Consider the following 24,628-nt stretch of genomic DNA (forward strand, 5'->3'; position numbering starts at 1 on the left):
ATTTAATTTTTTCTTCCAGTTTTATTGAGATATTATTGGCATACAGCACTATAAGTTTAAGGTGTACAGCATAATGACTTGACTTACATACGTCATGAACTGGTTATCACAATAAGTGCAGTGAACATCCATCACCTCAAATAGATACAAAATTAAAGAAATAGAAAAAATTTTTTTCCATATGATGAGAACTCTTAGGATTTACTCTTGACAACTTTCATGTATAAAATAGAACAGTGTTGATTATATTTGTCATGTGTACATCACACCCCTAGTACTTATTTATCTTGTAACAGACTGTAACTAGACTTATTCTGGTGATCCTTTTGAAATGTATAGAAATATTTGAACACTGTGTTATGTAACAGGAACTAACATAGTGTTGTAGGTCAATAATACTTCAAAAACAAGCAACCAACCCAACATAGAAACTCACAGAAAAAGATCAGATTTGTGGTTACCAGAGGCAGTGGTGGTGGTGGAGTTGGCTGAAAGCAGTCAAAAAGTGCAAACTTCCAGGTAAATCTGATTTCTCATGCTGGCTCTGCCACTTACCAGTTCTTTGAACTTGGATAAGAGACTTTATCTGTTTTGTCTCAGTTTCCTCATGTTTAGAATGTGGATGATAATGCCTATATTGCACCTGTGCTTTGAAGATGAACCATAATGCATGCAAAGGGCTTAGCACCATGCCTGCCTGACACAGAGTAGGAGCTCAATAAATGCATCGTAATTTCTTTGTAGATATTACAGTTAAAGTCTTTGTCCCAAAGGATTTCTTGTCCAGGAGCACACAGCTAGAGTAGAAATTGCATGGTGGACAGGAAAAAATGGTAAACCAGATGTCTGGTTTTCAGTTTTGACATTTCTGTTCAATGGCTTCCCATCACATATGGGATAAAGTCTAGACTTCTTGGTGTGGCTCATAGGCACTTCCTGTCTGCTGCTCACCTTTCTCTCTGCCCTCATCTCCCACAAGCACCCTGTGCTCCAGCCATGGAGGGGCCATGCTCCCCTGCTCGTGTGCTTTTGTTCAGGTGGTTCCCCCTGCAGCTCTCCTGTCTCCTCTTTCCACTGGAAGAGTCCAGCTCATCTAGTACTCCTCTATCCCTATTCATCCCAAACTTAGCCAGACTCGGCCGTCTCCATGAGCCCCACTCTTTCTTTGGCTGAGATTCACACTCTCTCCTCTGTTCTCCCATAGTACCTATTTTAGCACTTATAATAATATTATAGGTGTTATATTTAAAAATGTTTTCTTCACCACTGTAGAGTTTTATGTAGCATGCTCTAGCTTACACAGCACCCTTATGTACATTACCTCATTTGATCCTCACAACCACACTGTAAGGTAGATATTTTTATCTTCAAGATACAGAGAAGGAAGCTGTGGCTCACAAAGATGGAATTACTCCCCCAGAGTCACACAGTTCGTGAGCAGCAGAGCTCAGTTTTGACCTGGAGGATAGTTTTCTTTCCACTGCACCACAGCCACTCCGACATAGTTCAAAGAACAATTTGAAAGAGGGAATTTCCCGAACAACTTCTCTGGAAAGTACACATAAATCTTAGCCTTATCCTAGTTAATCCACAGCAAACTTTTATATTTTTAATTTTTATAGCAATCTTTCACATCCTGAATATGGATGGGCATTTTCAAGTAACATTAATCTCAGGTTCACAAGTAGCTCAAGATAACTGGCAAATTACTGATAAATGAGTGTTTTCTTATAGCATGTTTTGAATTATACTAGGTTATACAATCTGCTCTACAGTAGGAGATGAGTATGGGCTGCTTGGCAATGGAAATGTGATACACATGTGCTGCCAGTGTGAATGATTTTCCTTCATGGTCTCTTTAGAGGAATATGCTGCTGGATGCATTGCTCTATACGGGGAGAGGTGGAAAACCAATACTATACTATAGTCAGCTTTACACTGGGCAAGGGCTGCTCACATTAGCCAAGTACTCTCAACTGAGGAGTTCCCATGACTGTAGAATGAAGGCTTAACCATGAAATGAATGGATTTCCCAAAGTTAAGTTCTGTATTGTTATCAGCAGATTTGTAATGATTCTTTCGGCCTGAGTTGCCGAAAGAAAGAGAGAAAGAAAGAAAGGAGGGAGGGAGGAAGAAGGAAAGAAAGAAGGAACTTGTATGTATTTCTGAAGGTAACTTTGGTTTCATTGCACGGTTATTAGCTATGTAGACAAAAACATTGATAGACAATATTATGAGCATTAGCAACTACCGAACTGCAGGCTGTTGGCAATAGTCTTAAAAGCATTTGGCTTTGTACACCATGTAAGCAGACTTGTATTTCACAGAATTCACATGTGCTTAGTGATCCTTGGAGTAATATGAGTAAAGAGATTTTATGTCATATGAAAGGCTCAGGATGACCGCTCATAAGAAAGGTTTTTTCTCCTCATTTCAGAACCTTTTTTAAAAGGAAGAAAGAGGCCTATTTAACTAATAATGCCTATTTTATTTTAGCCAAAAACTTATATAAGGTGAGGCAATTATGGCCATACCTTGACTGAGAATAATACGCTTAAGAAAAGATTAAAACGTCTGCATTGAAATGTGGTGAATCATTGTTGATATGCTATGAAAACAGGTATATTATGTGTGCAAGGCCAACAAGGCATCAGACCTAAGGAATCAGGCCGTGCTTTGCTGAAATTCATAGAGCAGGACAATAAACATCATTTATTGTTCATCATTTGTGTGATCTTTGAGAAAATGTCTTTATGAAGGGATTTTTTGTTTTGTTTTTTTCTTTGCGGAACGCGGGCCTCTCACTGTTGTGGCCTCTCCCGTTGCGGAGCACAGGCTCCGGATGTGCAGGCTCAGCGGTCATGGCTCACGGGCCTAGCCGCTCTGCGGCATGTGGGATCTTCCCGGACCGGGGCACGAACCTGCGTCCCCTGCATCGGCAGGCGGACTCTCAACCACTGCGTCACCAGGGAAGCCCATATGAAGGGATTTTTAAAGGCACTTTTTGTAGAGATATTTGTGATCTCTTAGTCTAGTGAGGATAGTAATATTGAAATGATTGGATTTTAGGGAGGAAAAAGAAATGACATTTGTGAATTTGAACAATTTGAGCAGATTAATGTAAAAACTGGAATTTATTTTAGTTTAGTGCATTTTGTACTACCATGGATGATCCACATTTTAAGTAAATTATAGATATGAAAGTTTAAACTATTAAAATGATAAATAAATGGTTGCTTTTAAAAATTATTTGCTTTACTGAGGTTTCCATTATAGAATTTCTTTACATCTTTCCATTGGATTTCTTACCTGGCAAAATAATAGGTGCTTCCTTCCCTTTTATCCTGAGAGAATAGTAACTACATATTTTGTCTGAAATAACATCTCTGCTAAGCTCTTCAGGTGGGAACGGTATGTTCAGAGAACATTTCTTTGATGTATCGGGCAGATATGATTATGCAAGCAGTAAAGGGTAAAGCTGGATAATACCACAGAGTTTTCAAGTTGGAAGGGACTTTCTTTGCCATTCCAGTTAATTTGAGACCAAAGGAGGGATCCCTTCAGTAGTATTTCTGAGATGAAGATCCTTGAGGGAGTTGAATTCAAGCCCAAGAAGTTTGGGGATTTTGCTTTTAGGCAGCAGGACCTATTGGGTCTTGGGAATGAGAGGACAGGGTCCATGGTCAGAGTTGTGCCTTAGGAGATTAGACTGGGTTTGAGGTACAGGAAGACTTGAAAGGGGTGAGAAAGTGAAATTGGAGAAACTGATTAGAAAGCTTTGCAAATATCTGGGTATTGGGTAATGTTGGTGTGGATTCGAGTTATAGCAGTGAGTAGGAAAGTATGGGACAGTTAAGAAACCTTTAAGGTGGAAGACTCAATAGAACTCTGCAGTTATTGACTATGGAAAATAAGGTGGAGAAGCTCCAAAGTTAGAAGCTGAGTTGCTTGAGATAATAGTGGTAGCAACTATAATGTCCAAAGTATTAACTTCCTTTTTATTTAGTGTCTTTTCACCAAGTATTTTAATATCATCAAATAATAAGACCATTAAATACTATTTTATATCAATATACTTAAAATAAATTGTTGTAGATAAAAAATCCCGTTTTCAAAGAAACTCTTGAGAACTTCCTATGTCATGGAAAGCTTAATAGCACGACACAGGTAGAGGGCCTATTTGAAAGTCAAATTAATAATGAGTGAAATTGATACCTGGAATTGACATGATATTTTAAATCAGCTATAGTTCAATTAAAAACAATGAGTGGGGCTTCCCTGGTGGCGCAGTGGTTGAGAGTCCGCCTGCCGATGCAGGGGACATGGGTTCGTGCCCCGGTCCGGGAAGATCCCACATGCCGTGGAGCAGCTGGGCCCGTGAGCCATAGCCGCTGAGCCTGTGCGTCCGGAGCCTGTGCTCCGCAACGGGAGAGGCCACAACAGTGAGAGGCCCGTGTACCGCAAAAAAAACCCCAAAAAACAAAAAAAAACAATGAGTGAAATTGACTGACTAGGCTGACTCATCTTGTGATATTTTAAGTGGTAGCTACAGCAATTTTGAACTATTTTGGACACTTTATACGTTTCAGATTTAAGTTTTTTCTTTTTTTTTTTTTTGATGTGCACCATTTTTAAAGTCTGTATTGAATTTGTTAGAATATTGCTTCTGTTTTATGTTTTGGTTCTTTGGCTGTGAGGCATGTGGGATCTTAGCTCCCCGACCAGGGATTGAACCTGCACACCCTGCCTTGGAAGGTGAAGTCTTAACCACTGGACGGCCAGGGAAGTCCCGATTTAAGTTGTTTCTTTTTAACACATAAATATAATATTTTTTTGGCCATAAAAGGACAAAATAATTTTATGTACCAGGAGCACATTATTTTGTTTTCAAAAACGAGGTAAGCCAGTGGTAGCTCATTAGAGCAACAGCATCTGAATACAGAATGTTATCATCAATTAGACAAAAGACTAGGAAGGAGTGTGTATTCTGTTACCTTTGCCACCACACGTGGAGTTAACTTTCATGCAGTTCTGCCAAAATGCTGGTGAATGGTTAACCATCTGCATGAACCTGTATAAAACCATGTCCAGCCAAGTTACTGTGTTGTTTCAAACAATGCTCATATGTTTTATTTAGTGCTGTTATCTTCTAGATGACATATTTTAAAAGGTTAAAAAGCCCTTTATGCCTTCTGGGTAGACATTGCTTGGTAGGGCTGAGCAGTGAAATGTAAGTCTCTGTAGTTAGGTTATTACTCCATTTAAATTTATTCATGATTTACTGAGTATCCATCTGAAGGGAGGCTTTCAATTTATGTATTCCTTTTAATAACATTAGAAAATATTTGTGTTCGTTGGGTTAGATTATAAGAATAATTATGTGATGTAATGTTGAATTTTATTCACTTGTCCAGTAAATATTCGATGGCAACCATAGGTAGGGTGTTAAGGATGCAAAGATGAATAGATTGAACACCTCAAGAGGCATGTAGTGCAGCTGTGCTTTTGCCTGTTGACATCACGTGAAAGTGACATCAACAAGTTACACAAATAAGAACTTCCCGGGAGTTTGTTTTCTTGCTGAACCCTGTGTAATTGTTCCTTATCCTGGAGTTTCCTTTTGTCTTTGGACATCTCTTGCTCTAATAAGCCATCTGGGCTCCTCTAAGTATGTTAGGTGCCCTGCATAGGAAATCTTGTGTCTTTATTGCCAATGAAATTTCTGACGTGTTTTAGGCTTTCAATAAAAAACTGTGTAATGAAAAACTGAGTGGCCATTCCACTATAAAGATATATATTAGGAGTTTGGGATTAACATAGACACACTACTATATATAAAATAGATAATCAACAGGAACCTACCGTAAAGCACAGGGAGCTCAATATTCTGTAATAACCTATACGAGAAAAGAAGCTGAAAAAGATGGATATATGTGTATGTATAACGGAATCACTTTGCTGTACACCTAAAACTAACACAATATTATAAATTAACTATACTCCAATATAAAGTAAAAATTAAATTTAAATTAAAAAAAAGAAAAAATATATATAAGGTATCCTGAATTAGAAAAATTGTTCAGTGTTCAGGAAAATCAGACAGGATGGAAACAAAGATTTCTTTAGACACGAGGCAGTGAGGTATGTATATGGTGTTTAGGGGCTCATTAGTGTTTTAGTATCATGTTTCTGAGAGAAATTCTGTTCTACCTTGTGACAGTGAGTGAATGAAACTGTGAAGACTGAGAAAGAGGAGTGGATTTAATAAAATGCTTCTGGGTAGGATTTCTGCCCTTTTGCACCTAGGTCCCCAATGTGGGATTTTGATGGAAATGATGAATGAAGAATAAGAAATATGCAGACAGTAGTTTTGCTTCTTTAACCAAGGCAGACTGCTTTGTTATTATGAATAAAAGCAAATCATCTCTGGGTTTCTTTGTTTTTGTTTTTTTGCCAATTAGGTGATTATTACACCCGGAGAAAATAATCAAGTTGTAGTCCTTCACCAGCTATCAGTGCTGTACTGTCCCAACAAAAAAGCTTCCAGAAAGTTCCTGATATCATAATAGCTGATACTGTCTTCTGCTGTGTTTTTTTGGAGGATTATTTGCCTTCATATTGTAAAGCTTCATAATCTTAAAAATATCCCAATTAAATGAAAAACAAAATAGCTCTGGAAGCAGTGGTGTTTGCAGTGAACCATGTTTTTCAGGGAAAGTTTTTTTCTTTTTCTTTTTTTTCTTTTTAGGTTGTATATACGGTTTCGTCTTCTGGGAACTTTGGTTCTGTTTTTGCCAGGAGTTTGGGGATAAGCTTACTTTATTCTGGGTCAGTTACATTTTGAAAAGTAGGGCAAGATAAATCCAGGGTCATTTAGAGTCCTGTTAAAGTAGGTTAACAAAGATCTCATTCATTCCTTATAGAAATCAGAATCCTTTTTAATTAGCCCCGTGGGAGATACAAGATTTTTCTGAGCGTTTGTTGTGTATGCATGTGTGTTGGGAAGTGGTGTAATTATTCAGAGCTTGAAGTAGTATTTAGGAAAAATAAAACTCAAAATAATTTCCCCTTGGAAATGGGAAAATTTGAAGTAAATATGAGATTAATTTATAACCATCTGGTGGGTTTAGTGTGTGACTTTATACTCTAAAAATCAGAGGTCATTCTAAATGTGCCTCTTCAAGGATTACTTCCCTCATCTGGTTTCAGCATTGGTGATTTTAATTTCTCCAAATGGCTCCATTTTTCTAAAACGTTCAGCAGGGAAATTTGGTAAAAGGTAACTGTATTTGTTGTTCTCAATATGTATGAGAGCTGAAGTTTACTAATAACCACCAGGTATTTTTAGAGTCATTTAAAAATGATAGGTAAAAAGCTATGAATGATTTATTAGAGAAATGGAATGTTTGACATTATCAATGTGTGTATCTTTGCAGGAGAGATATGAGATTCTGGGTGAATAATCTCTCCTGGTCATTGATGGTCTATGAGGCAACATGTGTTGAATGAGCACTGGAAGAAAATGGGAGAAGAGCAGCCACACACACTTGCTGTCTGCCTCTGGGGTGGAGCAGCACCCACGGGTCACGCCTTGGTCTTTTTAGCCTTTACTACAAAGGGGACTACCAATTACACGGGCAGCGAAATGTTACAAGATCAAGGGCACCTGGCTCAAATGCAGAACACCAACGGCCCTTCTCAAATTTGAGTAACATGTAGGATCTTTCCAAAACGTGGGCGTTGTTGGCCTCGTCTTCAGTTAAGAAGGATATTCAGAGTGCGAACTAGTTCTGCTGTATGTGTCTGTTTGCCTTCAGTCTGAGTGTTTACTTGGCAGAACTTCCAGGGTGGTTTGATGTCTTCAAAACAAAATGTTTCAAAAGTACAGGTGAATTCACACTTAACCACTTTATCACGTAATTATGGTTTTTATGAATACAGGTAAATCTGTTCATTGATATATTCATGCAGCATGTGTTCCCTGAAACCCCACCTTGTATCAAGCACTATTTTTTTTTTAGTCAAGCACCATTTTGGGTTGAGAAGTAATCGAGGTGAACAACTCCAGTAAGCTTCATGTGCCCCACGAGGCTTGCATTTCAGTTACAGAGACAAAGAATAAATCATTAAGAAAAATAGCAAATATCAAAAACAGATTTATGCAAAAATGGATTTATGCTTGGGCATCTTCTTTAGATCAGGTGTCAGAGAAGGAAGAGGAGACACTTAAGGAGCAACTGAATAACACAAAGGAGCTGCTGTGCAAAGAGCTAGGGAGGAGCATTCCAGTATGAGACAATGGCTCAAGGAAGAACTCAACAAGAGAAACAAACATGGTGAATTCATGGCGCAAAGGGAGCCTGGTGTGGCTGGATTGTGGTGGATGAGGGGCAGCGTGATGGGAGAGCAAGGCAAGGCAGAGCTGGGTTAGGCAGGGATTCATCAGCTCTAAGCTAAGGTGTGTGGATGGGAAACCTTTGGAAAGTTTTAATCAAGGGAGTAACATGATCTGATTTACATTTTCCACTCTGGCTGCTGGGTGGAGAGGGGATTATCTGGGAGCAGGAGGGGAAGCAGGAAAGCCAGTTAGGATGCTTTTGTTGTAGCCCTGGTGAGATATCATAGTATTTTGGACCCAGGGTGGTAGCAATGGGATGAAGAACCACGGATTTTTTTCAAAGGATGTTTGTGAACATTGGGATGATTGGGTGATTAATAAGAGAAATTAAGGATAATTTCTAAATTTTTGCCTTGAGCAATTGAGCAGTTGGTTATGGAATTTATTGCGATAAAGATTGGCAGATAAACTAGTTTTTGGGGAAATCAAGCTTGTATTTTTGCCATGATAGATATGAGATGCTTATTTGATATCCAGATGGAGATGTCAAGTAGACAGTTGGATGTCAGGATTCAGAGTTCTAGAGAAAGGTATAGATTTGGCAGCCATCAGCATATGGCTGGTATACTTACATTTAAAGCCACGGACTGGATGAGATCACCTATGGAATATGTAGCTAGAGCAGACCTTTTAGGTCTTGCAGTGTTCAGAGGTCAAACAGAAGAGGAGGAGCAAGCAAAGGACACTGAGAAGGAGTGGCCAAGGCCAAAGAAGGAAAACCAGGCAAGTGTGATGGCCTGGAAACCCCTAGATGAAGATATTTCAAGAAGGGGGTATGGTCAACTGTGTTAAGTAGAGAAATGGCCATTGGATTGGGTTCATAGTGTCAGTTGGTGGCTCTAATACATTCGCCACACTCAGATAGTAGAGATGGAGGCCTGACTGGAGGGGGTTGAGGAGAGAATGGGAGGTGAGGGAGTAGAGACAGTGACTTAACATTTCAAGAAATTTTGTTGATATCAGGTACTTGTTGAAGGGAAAGGTAGGATTTTTTAAAGTAAGAGATACTGCTCCATTAACTGTTATGCTTTTCCTAAGTTAGGTTCATTTATTGCTAGAGCCCCATTCATTTATTTGTTCATTCATTATTCAACAAGTGTTTTAAAATACCTATGGTGTATGACACTGTGCTGAACACAGGGGATGGCACATGGCATGTGCTGTCCTGAAACGTATGTTCTGATTACAGGGATACAGACAATTATATCAACAGTAGAGTATGATGTGTGCTGCAAAGAGGGCTGACATGGTGCTACAGAGGTACAGAGTAGGAATACCTCACCCAGACTTGGGAGTCAGGGAAAGCTTCCCAGAGGAAGTGATTTCTATTCTAAGCTTAGACCTAAAATGTGTTAATTGATGAGCAGGCATTGAAGGTGGAAAGAGTGCTCCAGGCTGTGGTGATGGCATATAAAAGCCAGATGATGAGGCTGAATGTGGCACATTCCAGGAAACGATGTTTAGCAAGACTGAGGATTAGAGTTTGAAGGAGAGTGTGAAAAGATGAGGTCATGTAAATGTATAGGGGTTTGTAGATTTTCTTAAGACCAAGGGGAAGCAACTGAAGGATTCTGAGTAGAAGCATATTCAGAACTAGTGATTTAGAAATCACCCAGGGGGCACTGTGGGGTGTGGTCTTATGGGACTGCGTGTGGAGACAGGAAGACCAGCTGAGAGATAATGGTGTCCTCATCTAGGAGGTGCCAGTATGGATGGAGAGAAATGGGTATCCAGAGATATCTAATAGATACAATTTTCAGGGCTTTAAAATTTTTTAATTTTTATTTTATTTTTAAATTTTTATTGGAGTATAGTTGATTTACAATGTTGTGTTAGTTTCAGGTGTACAGCAAAGTGAATCAGTTATACGTATACATATATCCACTTTTTTTTAGATTCTTTTCCCATGTAGGCCATTACAGAGTATTGAGTAGAGTTCCCTGTGCTACACAGTAGGTCCTTGTTGATTATTTTATATATAGTAGTGTGTATATGTCAATCCCAATCTCCCAATTTATTCCCTTCCCCATCCCCTGCTAACCATGTTTGTTTTCTACATCCGTGACTCTACCTCTGTTTTGTAAATAAGTGCATTTGTACCCTTTTTTTTTTAAGATTCCACATATAAGCTATATCATATGAAAAAAATTTATTTTCAGCTTTATTGAGGTAATTATCAGGACTTTTTGATTGACTGGGTATGGGAAAGGGAGGGAGAGGGAAGTATCAAAGATGACTCAGGTTTATTCTTGGGCAAATGAGTGGATGATGCAACCATTCACTGAAAAAAAATGCAGGAGAACAACTTTGGTAGGAGAGGGAGTTGATTGAGATGGTAACTCAGTTCTGGAAATGCTGAGTTTGAAGTGTCCCTGGAATAAGTAGGTGGGGATACCCAGAAGATAGTGGAATAAACATATGCACAGCTCAGGAGAAACAGACATTTGGGCTGAAGGTAAAGATTTGGAAGTGATTAGTATATAAATGGTGATTGGTTCCCTGGGAGTAGATGCAGGTATCTAGAGAAAGAGAAGAAGGGCCTAGGCAGAACATTCCAGAGATAGAAACAGCAAAACCAGCCCATAATAGGGCCTGGGAAGGGGTGTCCAGAGAAGTAGAAAGACAACAAGGTGAGTGTGGTACCGTGGAATCCTAAGAAAGAGAATATTTCAAGGAGAGGGTAGTAAACAGTATCAGAAGTTTCAAGATATCCAAAAAGTACTGAGAGGTATCCATGAGGTTTAGCAATGAGTATATTATAAGTGGCCCTGCTGAGAATTAAGTGGAGGGGCTGGGGTGGAAGCCAGCTTTTTGTGGGCTGAGAAGTGAGTGGTAGGTGAGGAAGTGAAGACAGCCAGGGTAGACAGTTCTTTCAAGAAGTTTGGGTTTGAAGGGGAGGACAGAGATAGGGTGGTAGCTGGAGGGGCCACGGATCTGGCACTTCAGCTGATTTTTAATTATAATGAAAAGAACATGGATTTTGGTATCAGACACGTCTGGATTTGAATTTCTCTCTCACCAGATGTGACATCTAGAGCACAGTATCCAGGGCACAGTAGACTTTCAATAAACGCTTATTGAATGAGTGACTAAAAATCCTTCATCTTCTGGGAGCTATAGTTTTCTCATTTACAAAATGCCTGCCTGACCACTTGACTAGAAGCTTTAATGAAATAGTGTCATTGTTCCTTACCCTTGAGTCCTACTTATTCCTGGACATGGCTTGTTTCAGCAAGCCTTCTGAGCCCCCCCAAGCCTGTCTTAGGATACCCATAAGTTAGAATAGATCTACACCGCATTACATTATGTTAATATCTCAGTTTATTATTTCATTACTATTTTTGCCAGGCCCTTCCTGTTCCCTTGTGTTGTCTCAAGAATAAGTCACACATGTAAACCAGTCTAATTACTTTAGCTAGGAATTTTTTGAGCGTGAGCTATGTGAACCCCCTCAGTCAGGATCTCTGGGAATTGGGGCACAGAACTGTGCACTTAAACCATGACTCGCTGGCGTTCAAAAGTGTAGGAATCCTAGACTTGTAATCACGGCACGGATCGCCGTAGTGCAGTCTGGCTCTTCTGCACTCAGAAGTCAGAGGTGCTTGGACTGCTGCCCCAGTGGAAGGTGTTTAGGCTCACACCTTGATTTTCAGAAGAAAAACGCTCACAGTGTTAATGTGGTTGGGAAAAGGCAGTAAGGAGTAAGAAATATGTGCTAAAAGAAATGTAGTCATTTCTTTGATTTATTCATGCCACAGATGTTTATTGAGCAACTCAGGTGAGTCAGAAGAGGGTAAGAAAGAAGAGAAAAAAATAGCACCCCAGATCCTAGGCATTTTATCTGTATTGTGGGCTCATTTTCATGTGCTAGAAATACAAGATTTGCTTACGCAGAGAGCCAGGAACTATGTTGCATGGGACTGGAAACAAAAGCCTCAGTGTGAAAGTCTCAGGTGTTTGCATAAGGGTGTGGTTGCCTCATGTGGCTACAGGACCTTGCTGGATCCTACATGCTAAGGCCCTAAGCAGAAATTCTTTGCTGTGTGTCATAGATTTCCCCAACAAACTAAGTACTTAAATCTGCGGGTTCACTGGGGAAAAATAGCAACAAAGCCCCTCTCGCTCCTGCCCCAGCCAAATAACCATTCATTCAACAAATGCTTTCTGAAGTCGCACAACATGAAACGCACTGTGTACAAGCTGCAGGCAAAGTGAGGCGCTAAATCAGACCTGGCCTCTGCTCTCCTAGAGCCCGTAGGCTAGTGAGGAGGCAGATAGTAATCAAGTTAGCTCACAGGTGTTAGCTAATATTTTTTTAGGAACGGCTTTATCGAGATATAATTCAAGATGTGATTCACATACCATGCAACTCGCCCATTTAAAGTGTACAATTCAATCATTTTTAGTATACTCACAGAATTGTGCAACCATTGCATTTAATTTTAGAACATTTTTATCACTGCCTGCCCCCCCCCCAAGAAACCCCATACCCTTTCTTCCCATTTTATTCCAAAACCTTCTACTCCTCCCTGCATCAGGCCAAGGCCACCACTGATCTACTTTCTGTGTCTATAGATTGTCCTATTCTGGACATTTTGTACATGTGGAATCATATAATATGTGGTATTTTGTGATGGCTTCTTTCAGTTAGCATAATGATTTCAACATTCATCCATGTTGTAGCTAATATTCATTTCTGTAGATCAAGCATAATCTTGCCAGGGATTGATAAACATTTTTTTGTAGAGGACCAGGTAGTAAATATTTTAGCTTTGAGGACCATATGGTCTCTGTCGCAACTACTCAACTTGCCATTTTAGCATGAACATAGCTACAGACAGTATGTGAACAAATGAGTGTGTCTGTGTTCCAAGAAAACTGTATTTACAAAAATAGGTGGTGGGCTACATTTGGCCTTTGGGATTATCTGTTGTTGATCTCTGATTCTACATCAGTACAAGTACTTAATCCTCTTAGCAACTCTGTGAGGTAGGTACTGTTATCCCCATCTTACAGATGAGAAGACTGAGGCACATAGCAAGTAGGTGGCAGATACGGGATCAAACTCAGGTAGCCTGGCTCTAGAGCCCATGCTCTTAACCTTGTCAATGATTATAAGTTGAGGCAGGTGCTAAGTAGTGGAGGAAGACAGATTGACTTAGGTTTCCTTCGGGATGCAACAATTGAGCTGAGCCCTAAGGGTAATTAGAAGTCAAGTAGGCAGGGTGGTGCAAACAGCTGTGGCAGGAGGGAACATAGCTTGTAAAGGCCCTGAAGGAAGATGGAGTGGCTGGAGCCCTGGGCATGGAGGAGAGCTGTAAGTGCCGAGGCTGGAGAGATGCTCTAGGGTGGACCATGCAAGCCTCACAGGCTGTTTTGCTTTTGATCCTCAGAGCAGAGAGAAACCATCAAAGGGTGGAAAGGGTACTGTGGTCAGATCTACTGGCTGAAGTGGAGAACAGATTGAAGGGAGCAGAGCAGACCTGGTTGGCCATGGACATGGTCCAGGCCAGACCTGACGGTAGATCAGGCAAGAGGGCCATCAGATGTAGAGAAGGAAGCGCATACCAGAGCCATGTGGAGGCGAATTTGCAGGATTTGGCAGTAGGCTGTACTTGGGGCTGATAAAGGATGGTGGTGTCAAGTCCATAAGATGAAAACACAGATGAGCACAGGTTTGGGGAGAAGTAGGGAGGTAGAGTGTCATTTCAGTCCTGGAATGCTGAGTTTGACAGGCAAGTGCTGTTTTTTCCATAGTGACAACACAGATTCTCCTGGGAGGAAATATGTGAATGAAAAGAATTTTGAAGTAGAGACGTGGTTACACATTGAGTTTACGAGATGTGTTAGCTAGGACTTAGCTTCTAAACTCACTTTTCTGGTTCAATAAGTGAGATCTCAGTCCTGGTACTATTTATTTTTCTTTCTTACTTGCTTATTTGTTTGGCTTATGGTTGGTTGCAAGGAAACGTGTTGTAAATTGTCCCTCTGCTTTCTCTGTTGGTTAATAGTCTCCCCTTTTGTAGTTTAGTAACAGGCCTTTTCCTGTTTATTCTTCAGATATTTTAGGCTTTTCTTGTTTTCATTGTGCATGCCTGTGTGTTTTCATTCATTTACTTATTATTTTTAGTTCCCTTTCTATTGGATAACTGCTTGGGTAAGATTCTTTGGGATGGCTGTTGGAACACATGGCTAAAATGTGTTGCATTATTGTCTGAATTTAGTTATTCTTACCTTGTCTAACAGAGAGTTGGCAGCATTGTTTCAGGGGAGAGCAGCAGGGTCTCATTAGTGCATGCCCTTTTTTTTTTTTTTTTTTTCGGTATGCGGGCCTCTCACTGATGTGGCCTCTCCCGTTGCAGAGCACAGGCTCCGGATGCACAGGCTCAGCGGCCATGGCTCATGGGCCCAGCCGCTCCGCGGCATGTGGGATCTTCCCGGACCGGAGCACGAACCCATGTCCGCTGCATTGGCAGGCGGACTCTCAACCACTGAGCCACCAGCGAAGCCCAGTGTATGCCCTTTTGTTCAAGACATTTTCTTAGTAGAAGAAAGAAATTACCCAGGGGTTTTTGTTTTGTTTTTGTTTTTGTATTTTATTTATTTTTCTTATACAGCAGCTTCTTATTACTTATCTATTTTATACATATTAGTGTATATATTTCAATCCCAATCTCCCAATTCATCCCACCCACAGCTTTCCCCCCTTGGTGTCCATACATTTGTTCTCTACATCTGTGTCCAGGGGTTTTTAAAACAAGGATTAGGATAAGACGTAGGCCTAGTAACTGTTGCCAATAAATTCTTCTCCATGCAATAAGTCAGTTTGAACCTCAATCTTTTAATATTTACTAAGTCTTTCAATCAGCAAAATGTATTGAGTACCTCTTCTCTACATGGCACTGGTCTAAGGGGAAGCAAAAACACAAAAGCATAAGGATTTAATATTAAGGTTGATACAATGAGTAGGAGAGAAACCACATAGAGGTACATGACTGCAGTACATGAGCAGCAAGTGGTAATTACCATAAGATAGAAACAAAACTGTTGGTTATTCATGTAGCTATCCTTTCATAAAAATACAGGTAGAATGATGATAAACATGCTATTTTATAATTTGCTCTTTTTCACTTAAGAATATACCTGCATTGGCACATACGTATCTACTTTGTTCTTTTTATTGGGTAAATGATAATTTTCTTCCTTTCTGGTAATGTGGAAGGTTTATGATCTCCTTTTTAAAAATTTCTTATGGCTTAACAGATGCTTTTTAACTTTAAATAGTGTACCTAAATTGCTGCTTTTTGAATTATCAACTTAAAAAATGAAACCATATCATGTGTAGTAATTTAATTTACATATACATACATTCATTCTTTCATTCGACAAGTATTGACTGAGTGCCTTCTACTTGTGAGGTATTATTCTAGGAGCGAGGAACCCAGTGACCGACCAAAACAAATCCTTGCTCTTTAGAATTTATGTTCTTTGCCTGTCTAATCTAGAAGGATGCACAGGAAATTGTTAATTAATGTTGTCTCTGGGGAAGGAAAATGGGTGTGTGGGGAAAGTTAAGATTAACTTTGAATTCTGTTACTGTTTATAAAACATGTTTTATGAGGATTATATATTACTTCCTAATAGTAATAATGATTAAAAAAAAAAAAGACCCAACAAAGTATTGTGGTAGGCCAGAGCCAGAAGAGATTATTTCTATTTCACAAAGGGGACATTTGAACAGGATATGTCTTATTTTAACAAATGTTGATCAAATGCCCCCCATGTGCATTGTGCTGGGTGCTGGGGTTTCTGTGAATGCAGAGGGATGCGGGAGGATTAGCCAGTCCAGAGGGTACATAGCATGTTGATGCAGAAAAGAGAGCAACTTAACTGGGGAACTGCATATATTCTAGTTTGGCTAGAGAAGTAGGATGTAAGTGGGGAAGTCATGGGGGATGAGTCAGGAAAAAGTTGATTGGAATCAAATTCTGAATGACCTAGAATGTTAGGCTAAGAATATATATAATTTATTCATTAAGGAATTAGGGGGTGATCAAAAGATTTTAATGAGGAGAGTGAAAGATCCAAGTAATAAATCTGGTGCCATGTGCAATAAACCTGTTATCAATAACCCAGCAATAGAAAGGGAAGAAGGGAAATTCCTGGATAGAGAAGGTTGCAAAGCCTCCTTGGTGACCTCATGCAGTAGAGAACATTCTTGGAGAAGCCACATTGTAATAACGTTTTGCTCTGTGTTTAAGTGAAAATGTCAATTAGAGATTCTCATGCCTGGGTAACTGCCTTTGAACTCTTACTACCAGGGAGGACTGCTGGAGTCAACATTTTAGATGAACTTTTGTGGAGACTGGACCTTGCTGAGACCCAGTGGCCTTGGTAGTTTAATAATGAGATTTATAAGGAACTTAAAATCTACCCTCTTTAATTGAGTTTAACTCAATTTGTTTTCATTTAAGTTCCCTTCCAGCTAAGGATATGAGTTGCCAGCTCACAAAAGGCAGATTGAATAAGAACAAAGTCAGGGATTAAATGTATTTTTATGGTAATGACACCTAGAGAAAACCTTTTCCTTCTATGCCTTTCTGAAACTCAGCCAGATATTTTCCAAGAATGATAATCAAGGATACCCATATGGGCCTGAATAAAATTCACTGACTGCATTTTCCTGCATTTTATATATTTCTTATTTGCCTTAAAAATCAGAATAGAGAATTTCTCATTCTCTATTCCTTGGCATTTTAAGAAACTCATCATTATGATAGATTTTATTATTTTCTGTCTGTTTTTGTCTTTTTCTGTCCCTGATGTCTGCTGATTAAATGGTCTTTTTCTCATTACTCAGCCATAAAAAAAGAGTGAAATAATGCTATTTGCAGCAACATGGATGGACCTGGAGATTATCATACAAAGTGAAGGAAGTCAGACAGAGAAAGACAAATTTCATATAATATCACTTAAATGTGGAATCTAAGAAATGGTACAAATGAACTTATTTACAAAACAGAAACAGACTCACAGACTTAGAAAACAAACTTATGATTACCAAAGGGGAAAGGTGGGGAGAGAGGGATAAATTAGGAGGTTGGGATTAACAGATACACACTACAATATATAAAATAGATAATCAGCAAGGACCTACTATATAGCACAGGGGAACTCTACTCAATACTCTGTAATTGCCTATATGGGAAAAGAACCTGAAAAACAACAGATATTTGTGTATGTATAACTGAGTCACTTTGCTGTACACCTGAGACTAACACAACATTGTAAATCAGCTATATTCCAATATAAAATAAAAATTAAATTAAAAAAATAAAAAATAAAATTAAATAAATAAAAGGTCCTATTCTCTTTATGCCATTTTGAGAAGAGTTTTATTATTTTATTAGAAAGTTACTCTGGAAATTAAAAAATAAAACCCAACATTAAAAAAAAATCTCACCCACTCAAATTAAGTTGCTTTAAAGCATGTGGCTCTCAATTATTTTTTCCCCAACGGGTCAGCCTTTGAAAAGAACAAAAGGTTACTTATCCTGCCATAGGGCGAGCTATTTGGCTCTGGTTCCTGTTGAATTAATACCACTTTTCAGGGATAAGGCAGTATGAAAATGTGAGAAAAGTGTGTCAAGGGATAAGTGACATGGCACAGACGAAACCATTTAATTGAGTAGTCATAAAGGTGTTTAATTGCACCTGGGACATCTTTGTTTGCTATTAGCAAGGGTCCTTGTTGCATTTGAAGGGTTCTGATTTCCAGGATGAAGAGGTGGACAGTGTGTTAGTTAAAAGCCATGACGTTTATTTATTTATTTTTATTTTAAAATTTTTTTAATTTTTTTTTATTAGTTTCTGCTTTATAACAAAGTGAATCAGTCATACATATACATCTGTTCCCACATCCCTTCCCTCATGCATCTCCCTCCCTCCCACCCTCCCCATCCCACCCCTCCAGGCGGTCACAAAGCACCGAGCTGATCTCCCTGTGCTCTGCGAAAAGCCATGAAGTTTAAAAACCTTTTCCTGAGGGTTTCATTTGCTAACTGGAGAGTTCGGGTCGGGATTTGTTCTGCCTGCTCCTCTTATTGTTTTTCCCCTTGTTTCTATTAGATTTTAATCAAATTAGGACAGGGATAACTTAAGGTTTTTCATTGGAAATTTTTGGTTATTTTAAATATATGTCCCTATCAGAGGTCAGTCCAACCTATGTGAAACTAGGTGCTCCAAGTTGAGCAGTCCATATAGAGCCCTCATATGCTGCCTGTTTTCTCAGCCTAGGAAAGTTCACAGTCCTCAGTTTGCTCAGTACCTAAGACCCTTTTTGTCCAGCATCACATGGAAATGATCATGTGATCCCTCATCTTTCTTGGAAATAATTCAGAATGACTGAGGTTTCCAGGTGTTTGTGCAATACTCAAACTCCTTGGGCACACAGTGCTCCTTTACATTCCTTTTTGTGCCAGCATTTCACCCCCTCTATAGTTATTCCTTTCTCCCACAGTAATTCCCCTAACGTTAGTGTAGACTCCCTGTCCTGGACCTGGTGGTATTCCTGGTTAGTTTCTTCTCCATACTTTACACCTAGAAAGAAAAAAAAATCTCTCTCGGCTCCTTAAGGATAAAGAAGAGAGCCCTCTTTGTTTGTTTTTGTTGTTGTTTGTTTTGTTTTTTGTTTTGAATTTCTGCTTTTTTGTAATAATGAAATAGTCCCTTCCTGCTTATACACATGGCCTTGATTAATGTACTTTGTGCGCATGTAACTTGATCCTGGAAACATAAAAACTTGTTCTCTAGTTTTCTCTATTGAGGAACAAAATTAGCTCTCAACACATTTTTTGGTAAGCGTCAGTACATGTTTAAAATTTATTGTCTTATCATCTGCTGATTCTAGGGAAACAAACAATGAAAACATTAGTAACATTTTGAATTATAGGACAAAATTATGGTTCTTTGTAATTCTTTTTTAAAAAATTTTATTTATTTATTTATTTATTTTGGCTACCTTGGGTCTTCATTGCGGTGCACGAGCTTCTCATTGCGGTGGCTTCTTTTGTTGCGGAGCACGGGCTCTAGGCACGTGGGCTTCAGTAGTTGTGGCACGTGGGCACAATAGTTGTGGCTCATGGGCTCTAGAGCGCAGGCTCAGTAGTTGTGGCACGTGGGCTTACTTGCTCCACGGCATGTGAGATCTTCCCGGACCAGGGATCGAACCCGTGTCCCCTGCATTGGCAGGTGGATCCTTAACCATTGCACCACCAGGGAAGTCCCTAGTTCTTTATAATTGCTTTAAATGAAATTTATAAAAACAGAAATAACTCTCAAAAGCCTAAACTATCTGGTTGGCTTGTCAGAACTCAGTTCAGTTCAGCTAACAATTATTGAGCACCCTTTAATGTGTAAATCACTGAGCTATAACTAATTTCAGCCGGTAATACAGAAAAAATGTAATGGATTTAAAAAGTTAAGGAGAAAATCCGATGAGGTTAAGTGCATCCTTAATTTCTACTCAGTCAAAATTGCAAACACCCTAAAATTCCATTTACTCAGATTCTTTTCATTTTCTCAACCTGAACTCTCATCAGATTAAAGCATTTTTGAGAACTCAGACTAGATGTCATGCCAACAATTTCAGTTCAACTGTGTTAGAGATTCATAAGGGAGAATGGGTAGAGTGAAAGGAAAACAATGTATTAGAAGGTAGAACGGACATCATTTAAAAGAAGGAATGTAAACGCATAAAGGTAGACTTGACCTTCTCACTACAGCAAATAAAATATAACTAATAATAATTAATAAAATTATTGTTATTCCTACTTTTTTAGCAAATATTTGCTTACAGCCTGTTCTGGGCCTGACTCTTCTAGGCCCCTGGAATATATCACAGATGAAATATCTTGCTTACGTGGTGCTTACATTCTATTGGGAGGAGAGTAAGGCATTAAATGATAACCATACTACATATATAGCTTACCTAGAATGTTAAGGGTGGTAAGTACTGTAGAAAAAAAATCAAGCAGGACAAGAGGGAACAGAAGTGGGGTTGTTACAGTTTGAAATAGGATGGTCAGAATAGATCTTACAGATGAGTGCCATCACTCTGGCTGCTGTGTTGAGAATAATATTCAGAGGGCAAGGCTGGAAGGAAGGAGACCTGTTAGGAATCTATTGCAGTAATCTAGGGAGAGGTGGAGGTGCCTTGGACCAGTGGCTGTAGTGGAGGTGGTGAGAAGTGGTCATATCCTGAATATATATATATATATATATATATATATATATATATATATATTTTTTTTTTTTTTTTTTTTTTTTTTTTTTGCGGTACGCGGTCCTCTCACTGCTGTGACCTCGCCCGTTGCGGAGCACAGGCTCCGGACGCGCAGGCTCAGCGGCCGTGGCTCACGGGCCCAGCCGCTCTGCGGCATGTGGGATCTTCCTGGACCAGGGCACGAACCCACGTCCCCTGCATTGGCAGGCAGACTCACAACCACTGCGCCACCAGGGAAGCCCCCTGAATATATTTTGAAGGTGGATGTAAGAGGATTTCCTGAGGCATTGGACATGAAGTGTGAGAAAGAGAGAAGCCAACGTGATGGAGGAGGAAGACAGAGGGTATGGGGCCTGCAAGCAGAAGGAGAGAGAGATCATCTGTACTGAGTGCTGCTGATTGCTCCAGAAAGATGAAGACTGAGAATCGATCATTGGTTTTAGTGGGGGCTGGGGGGTCGTTGATGAACTCGATTCATGGTGACCTTGATGAAACAGTAGTTTCAGTGGAATGGTAAGGGCATGATTGGTGTGGGTTCAGTTAAGGGAGAAGGAGGAGGGGACCTGGAGACCAGGAACATAGACAAATCTATTTGAGGAGTTTTGCCACAATGGACCTGTACCTGATGGGGTCAAGAGAGGGTTGTTTTTTGTTTTTTTAGTTTTAGATGGGCGAATTAATAGCATGGATCAGTACTAATGGGAAAGTCTTGGGTGGGGGAGAGGATAATACAGGAGAGAAAGGAGTAAAAGGTCCTGGAGTAGCTCCAAAGGGATGAGACCTGGTGAATGAGTGAAGGAAGGGATTGGCTTTAGGTCTGAGAGAGGCTGGCTCACCCATGCTAACAGGCTGGAGGCAGAGCCTTTTGATAGGTTACTAGACAGGGGAGTAGATGATCCCTAAGTGTCCTGGGGAAGCAAGGTCTCAGCTGAGAGTAAGGATGGGAGGGGAGGCGTTGGGAGTTTGAGAAAGAAGGAGAGGGTGTGAAATTGCTGTCTAGAGGAGTGGGAGAGGGCAGTGTATTATGACTTCCAGGCAGCATTGGGGGCCTACTTGGCGGTCACGATGAGACTGGTCAGCAGTTATGGATTTCCTTCCAGCCACATTCAGCAGCATGTGTGCAGGTGTGGGTGAGCAGAGAGTGGTGATGAAGAGCACACAGCAGAATGAGAGGTGCCAGGGAGTGTTTGTAATAATTGATCGTGGAATTTACAATGGATAAGGATGAAAGGAAGGAGACCAAGGGGGCGAGGGACAGTGTAAAACTGGCAGAATTGATGGCTTGGAGTTGCTGATGGACTCCAGGGATTGTTGGAGTTGAGACACTAGTGAGAATGAACTGAAAAGATAAGGAATGATGTTCAGAGATGGGGATGCATGAACTCACGATCATGAGTTGTAGTTGTTAGTCATGACAAGGTCAGGGTATAACCATGACAGTGAGTGGTTGAGGCAGGGCAGAAGACACATTTATTGGAGAAGAATTCAAGAAACAGAGAGGCCAGAAGGTTGGACGTTTCACCAGTATGTGTATTGAAATTACGAAGAATTAGGGGTCACATTGGAAAGAGCAACAGTGGGGAAGGAACTAAAACCTTTGAGAAATGATGAGGAATGACAGAGGTAAGTAGATGACTGTAATAGTGGGGACTGTCTGATGCCATGAGAGTTAAAGCTGGAGCATTTCAGGGACAAAGAGAGTGGAAAATGATCTGGAAGTAGCAGCGAAGAGCAAGGAACTAGTGGTCCAAGGTCTGTAAGAGAAAGCAGTGCTGTCACTTGGGAGGGCTGTGGGGAAAGCAGAGTTCTGGGTTAGGGTGGAGGTTCAATTAGAGCAGAAAGGTGAAGAGGGTAGTGGGCACATAAGGGAATTTTGCTGATGGTCTGTTATGGATTTCAGCATCATTGAAGGGTTTCAGGAGTTAAGGAGAGGTGGGAGATGAGAAAAATTGGGGGACGTGCAGAGTCTTTTGGAAATTAGAGCGAGAATGGAGGGGGACCTGAGAGTGTGTGAACTGTGTGTGTCTGTGTGTGTGTTGACGGGATGTAAGCAGGGACACAGGCACAGTGAGATGAGATCTGGTGAGCCCGCGGTAGGTGGTGGGGACAAGGCTGTGAGCATTAGGCCCAGGGAAGAGTGAGTGTCTGGATTGCTCTCACCCCTGTCCAGTAGGATGAGGAGATCTGGGGAAATGGAAAGACAGTCCCGTGTGCAGGGTAACCCCTGACCTCAGGGTTGAGGGTGTCTGCTGGAGCCGAGGGGCTAGAGATGAGGGGAAGAATGGTGTCGGGATGGAGCTCTCTCCAGCCCTGGGGAGGAAGGGAGGATCCACACCAAGTGTTCCGATCTTTCCCTGGACTCCTGCCTGGTTAGTAAAAGTGAGAGCTGGCACTTCTCCTGTGTTTCCTTGGTGCCAGGGTCTGTTCACTCTGAGTGAACCACTAACAGTCTCTAGTGGTGAGTACTTCTCACCTTATTCCACGGGGAACCTGCCCCATGTCACACAGCTACTCAGTTAACAGAGGCAGGATTTGAACTCAGGTCTCTCTGACTCTAATTGCAGCAGATTTACAGTTAATTCAGTGACAATATATTCTTCATGATAAATATCAAGACTAAACTGCTGCAACTTTATGAGCCCTTTAAAATGTATTCAGATGTTCTGGGTTTATCTGAAGTACCGTGTGGTGTTGGCTTAGACTGCAAGTCCATTTGGATTAGAAACCCCTTTTTTTTTTTTTCACAGGTCCTTGTACAGCACTGTCAAGGTCATGTAGGGGCTAATTCTTTTGTCGGTAAAATATTAAAAACCGTTGTCTCTTGCAGTTAAACGGTGGCTTTGAAAAATATCTCATTTCAACGTGCTATATTTCCAAAACACTTCTTGGACAAACACCTGAAATTTAAACTAAGTCCTAGAACGTTTATAAGCTTGTGAGATACACACACATACCCAGAGTGACAGACCTTTGAAACGTTGATTTGTTCAAATGGTTTCTGAGGCTTCTCGTTTCCTAACTGCTATTGTCCTTTTTAAATAGCTGAACAGGAAGACACTCAGAAGAAAACCTTCACATGCTGGATAAACTCACAGTTGGCAAAGGTGAGGAAAAAGAGAGCAAATCAAGCTATAAATATATATTTAAGTGATTCCTCCTGTTCCCCTCAGTTTTGGTCCCCAAAATGGCACTGGTGACATGTAAAAGGTTGAAAAAATGTGAATGTCACCTTGATCTTGTTTTGATATATCTGTTATTCTTTCCCAACACGAAAAGGGGGCATTTTTGTTAAGGATATGGGAGACAGTGCTAGAAAATATTTAAAGCAGTAACATCTCTTTTATCAAATGAAATTGTAACAAGAAGTCATATATGTTGAGTGTTATGTTAGACACTGTTGTAAGTACTTTAAATGTACTGACCACTCGTTATGTTTCAGTGACTTCACAACATCCTATGAGACAGATAGTATTGTTCGTGTTTAAATAACAAGGAAACTAAGGTACAGAGACGTTGTGTGACTTCTCCAAGGTCCCACAGCTTACAAGTGATAGTGCTGGGATGCATACCCAGGCAGTCTGGACCCAGAGGCCTTGATCGTAATCTCTGTGCTATCCTGGCCTTCAGTGATCCAGGTGCCTGGAATAACCTAGATACAAAATGAATGAGCCTCTTCACCCAGGCTACCCATCCCAGCACAGTGCTCGTCATTCTAAAAAGAGGAAATTCATAAACAGGTTACTCCAGAAATGTAATCTCCCCAAATGGGTCACTATTGGCTGATTCTGAGCATCTTGAATGCCACTTGACTGCACAAGTTTTAAGCTCTCAGTGAAAGCTGAAAGAGTGTTGTGTTACTGGAAATTTTCTGTGAGATAAGTTCACTACTTTCCTTATCATGTTTTGATGTGGAACTTTGTGTGTTTTCTACATTCTGTTAATTAAGA

The 24,628-nt window shown here is 40.3% G+C and overlaps 1 protein-coding gene across 10 annotated transcripts in view; it reads left to right on the forward strand.

The window, feature by feature from the left end:
* The window catches only part of SYNE2 (spectrin repeat containing nuclear envelope protein 2), a 341,983-nt gene that overhangs the window by 59,389 nt on the left and 257,966 nt on the right, over positions 1-24,628 (forward strand). For all 10 annotated transcript variants that reach the window (XM_082616958.1, XM_082616964.1, XM_082616965.1 and 7 more), the window contains exon 3: positions 23,724-23,785. In XM_082616958.1, coding sequence (XP_082473084.1) covers positions 23,724-23,785 — 62 coding nt within the window. The remainder of the gene's footprint in view (positions 1-23,723; positions 23,786-24,628) is intronic.

This window comes from Mesoplodon mirus (assembly GCF_964341445.2).
Source record: "Mesoplodon mirus genome assembly, chromosome: 4".
NCBI classification, from domain to species: domain Eukaryota; kingdom Metazoa; phylum Chordata; class Mammalia; order Artiodactyla; family Ziphiidae; genus Mesoplodon; species Mesoplodon mirus.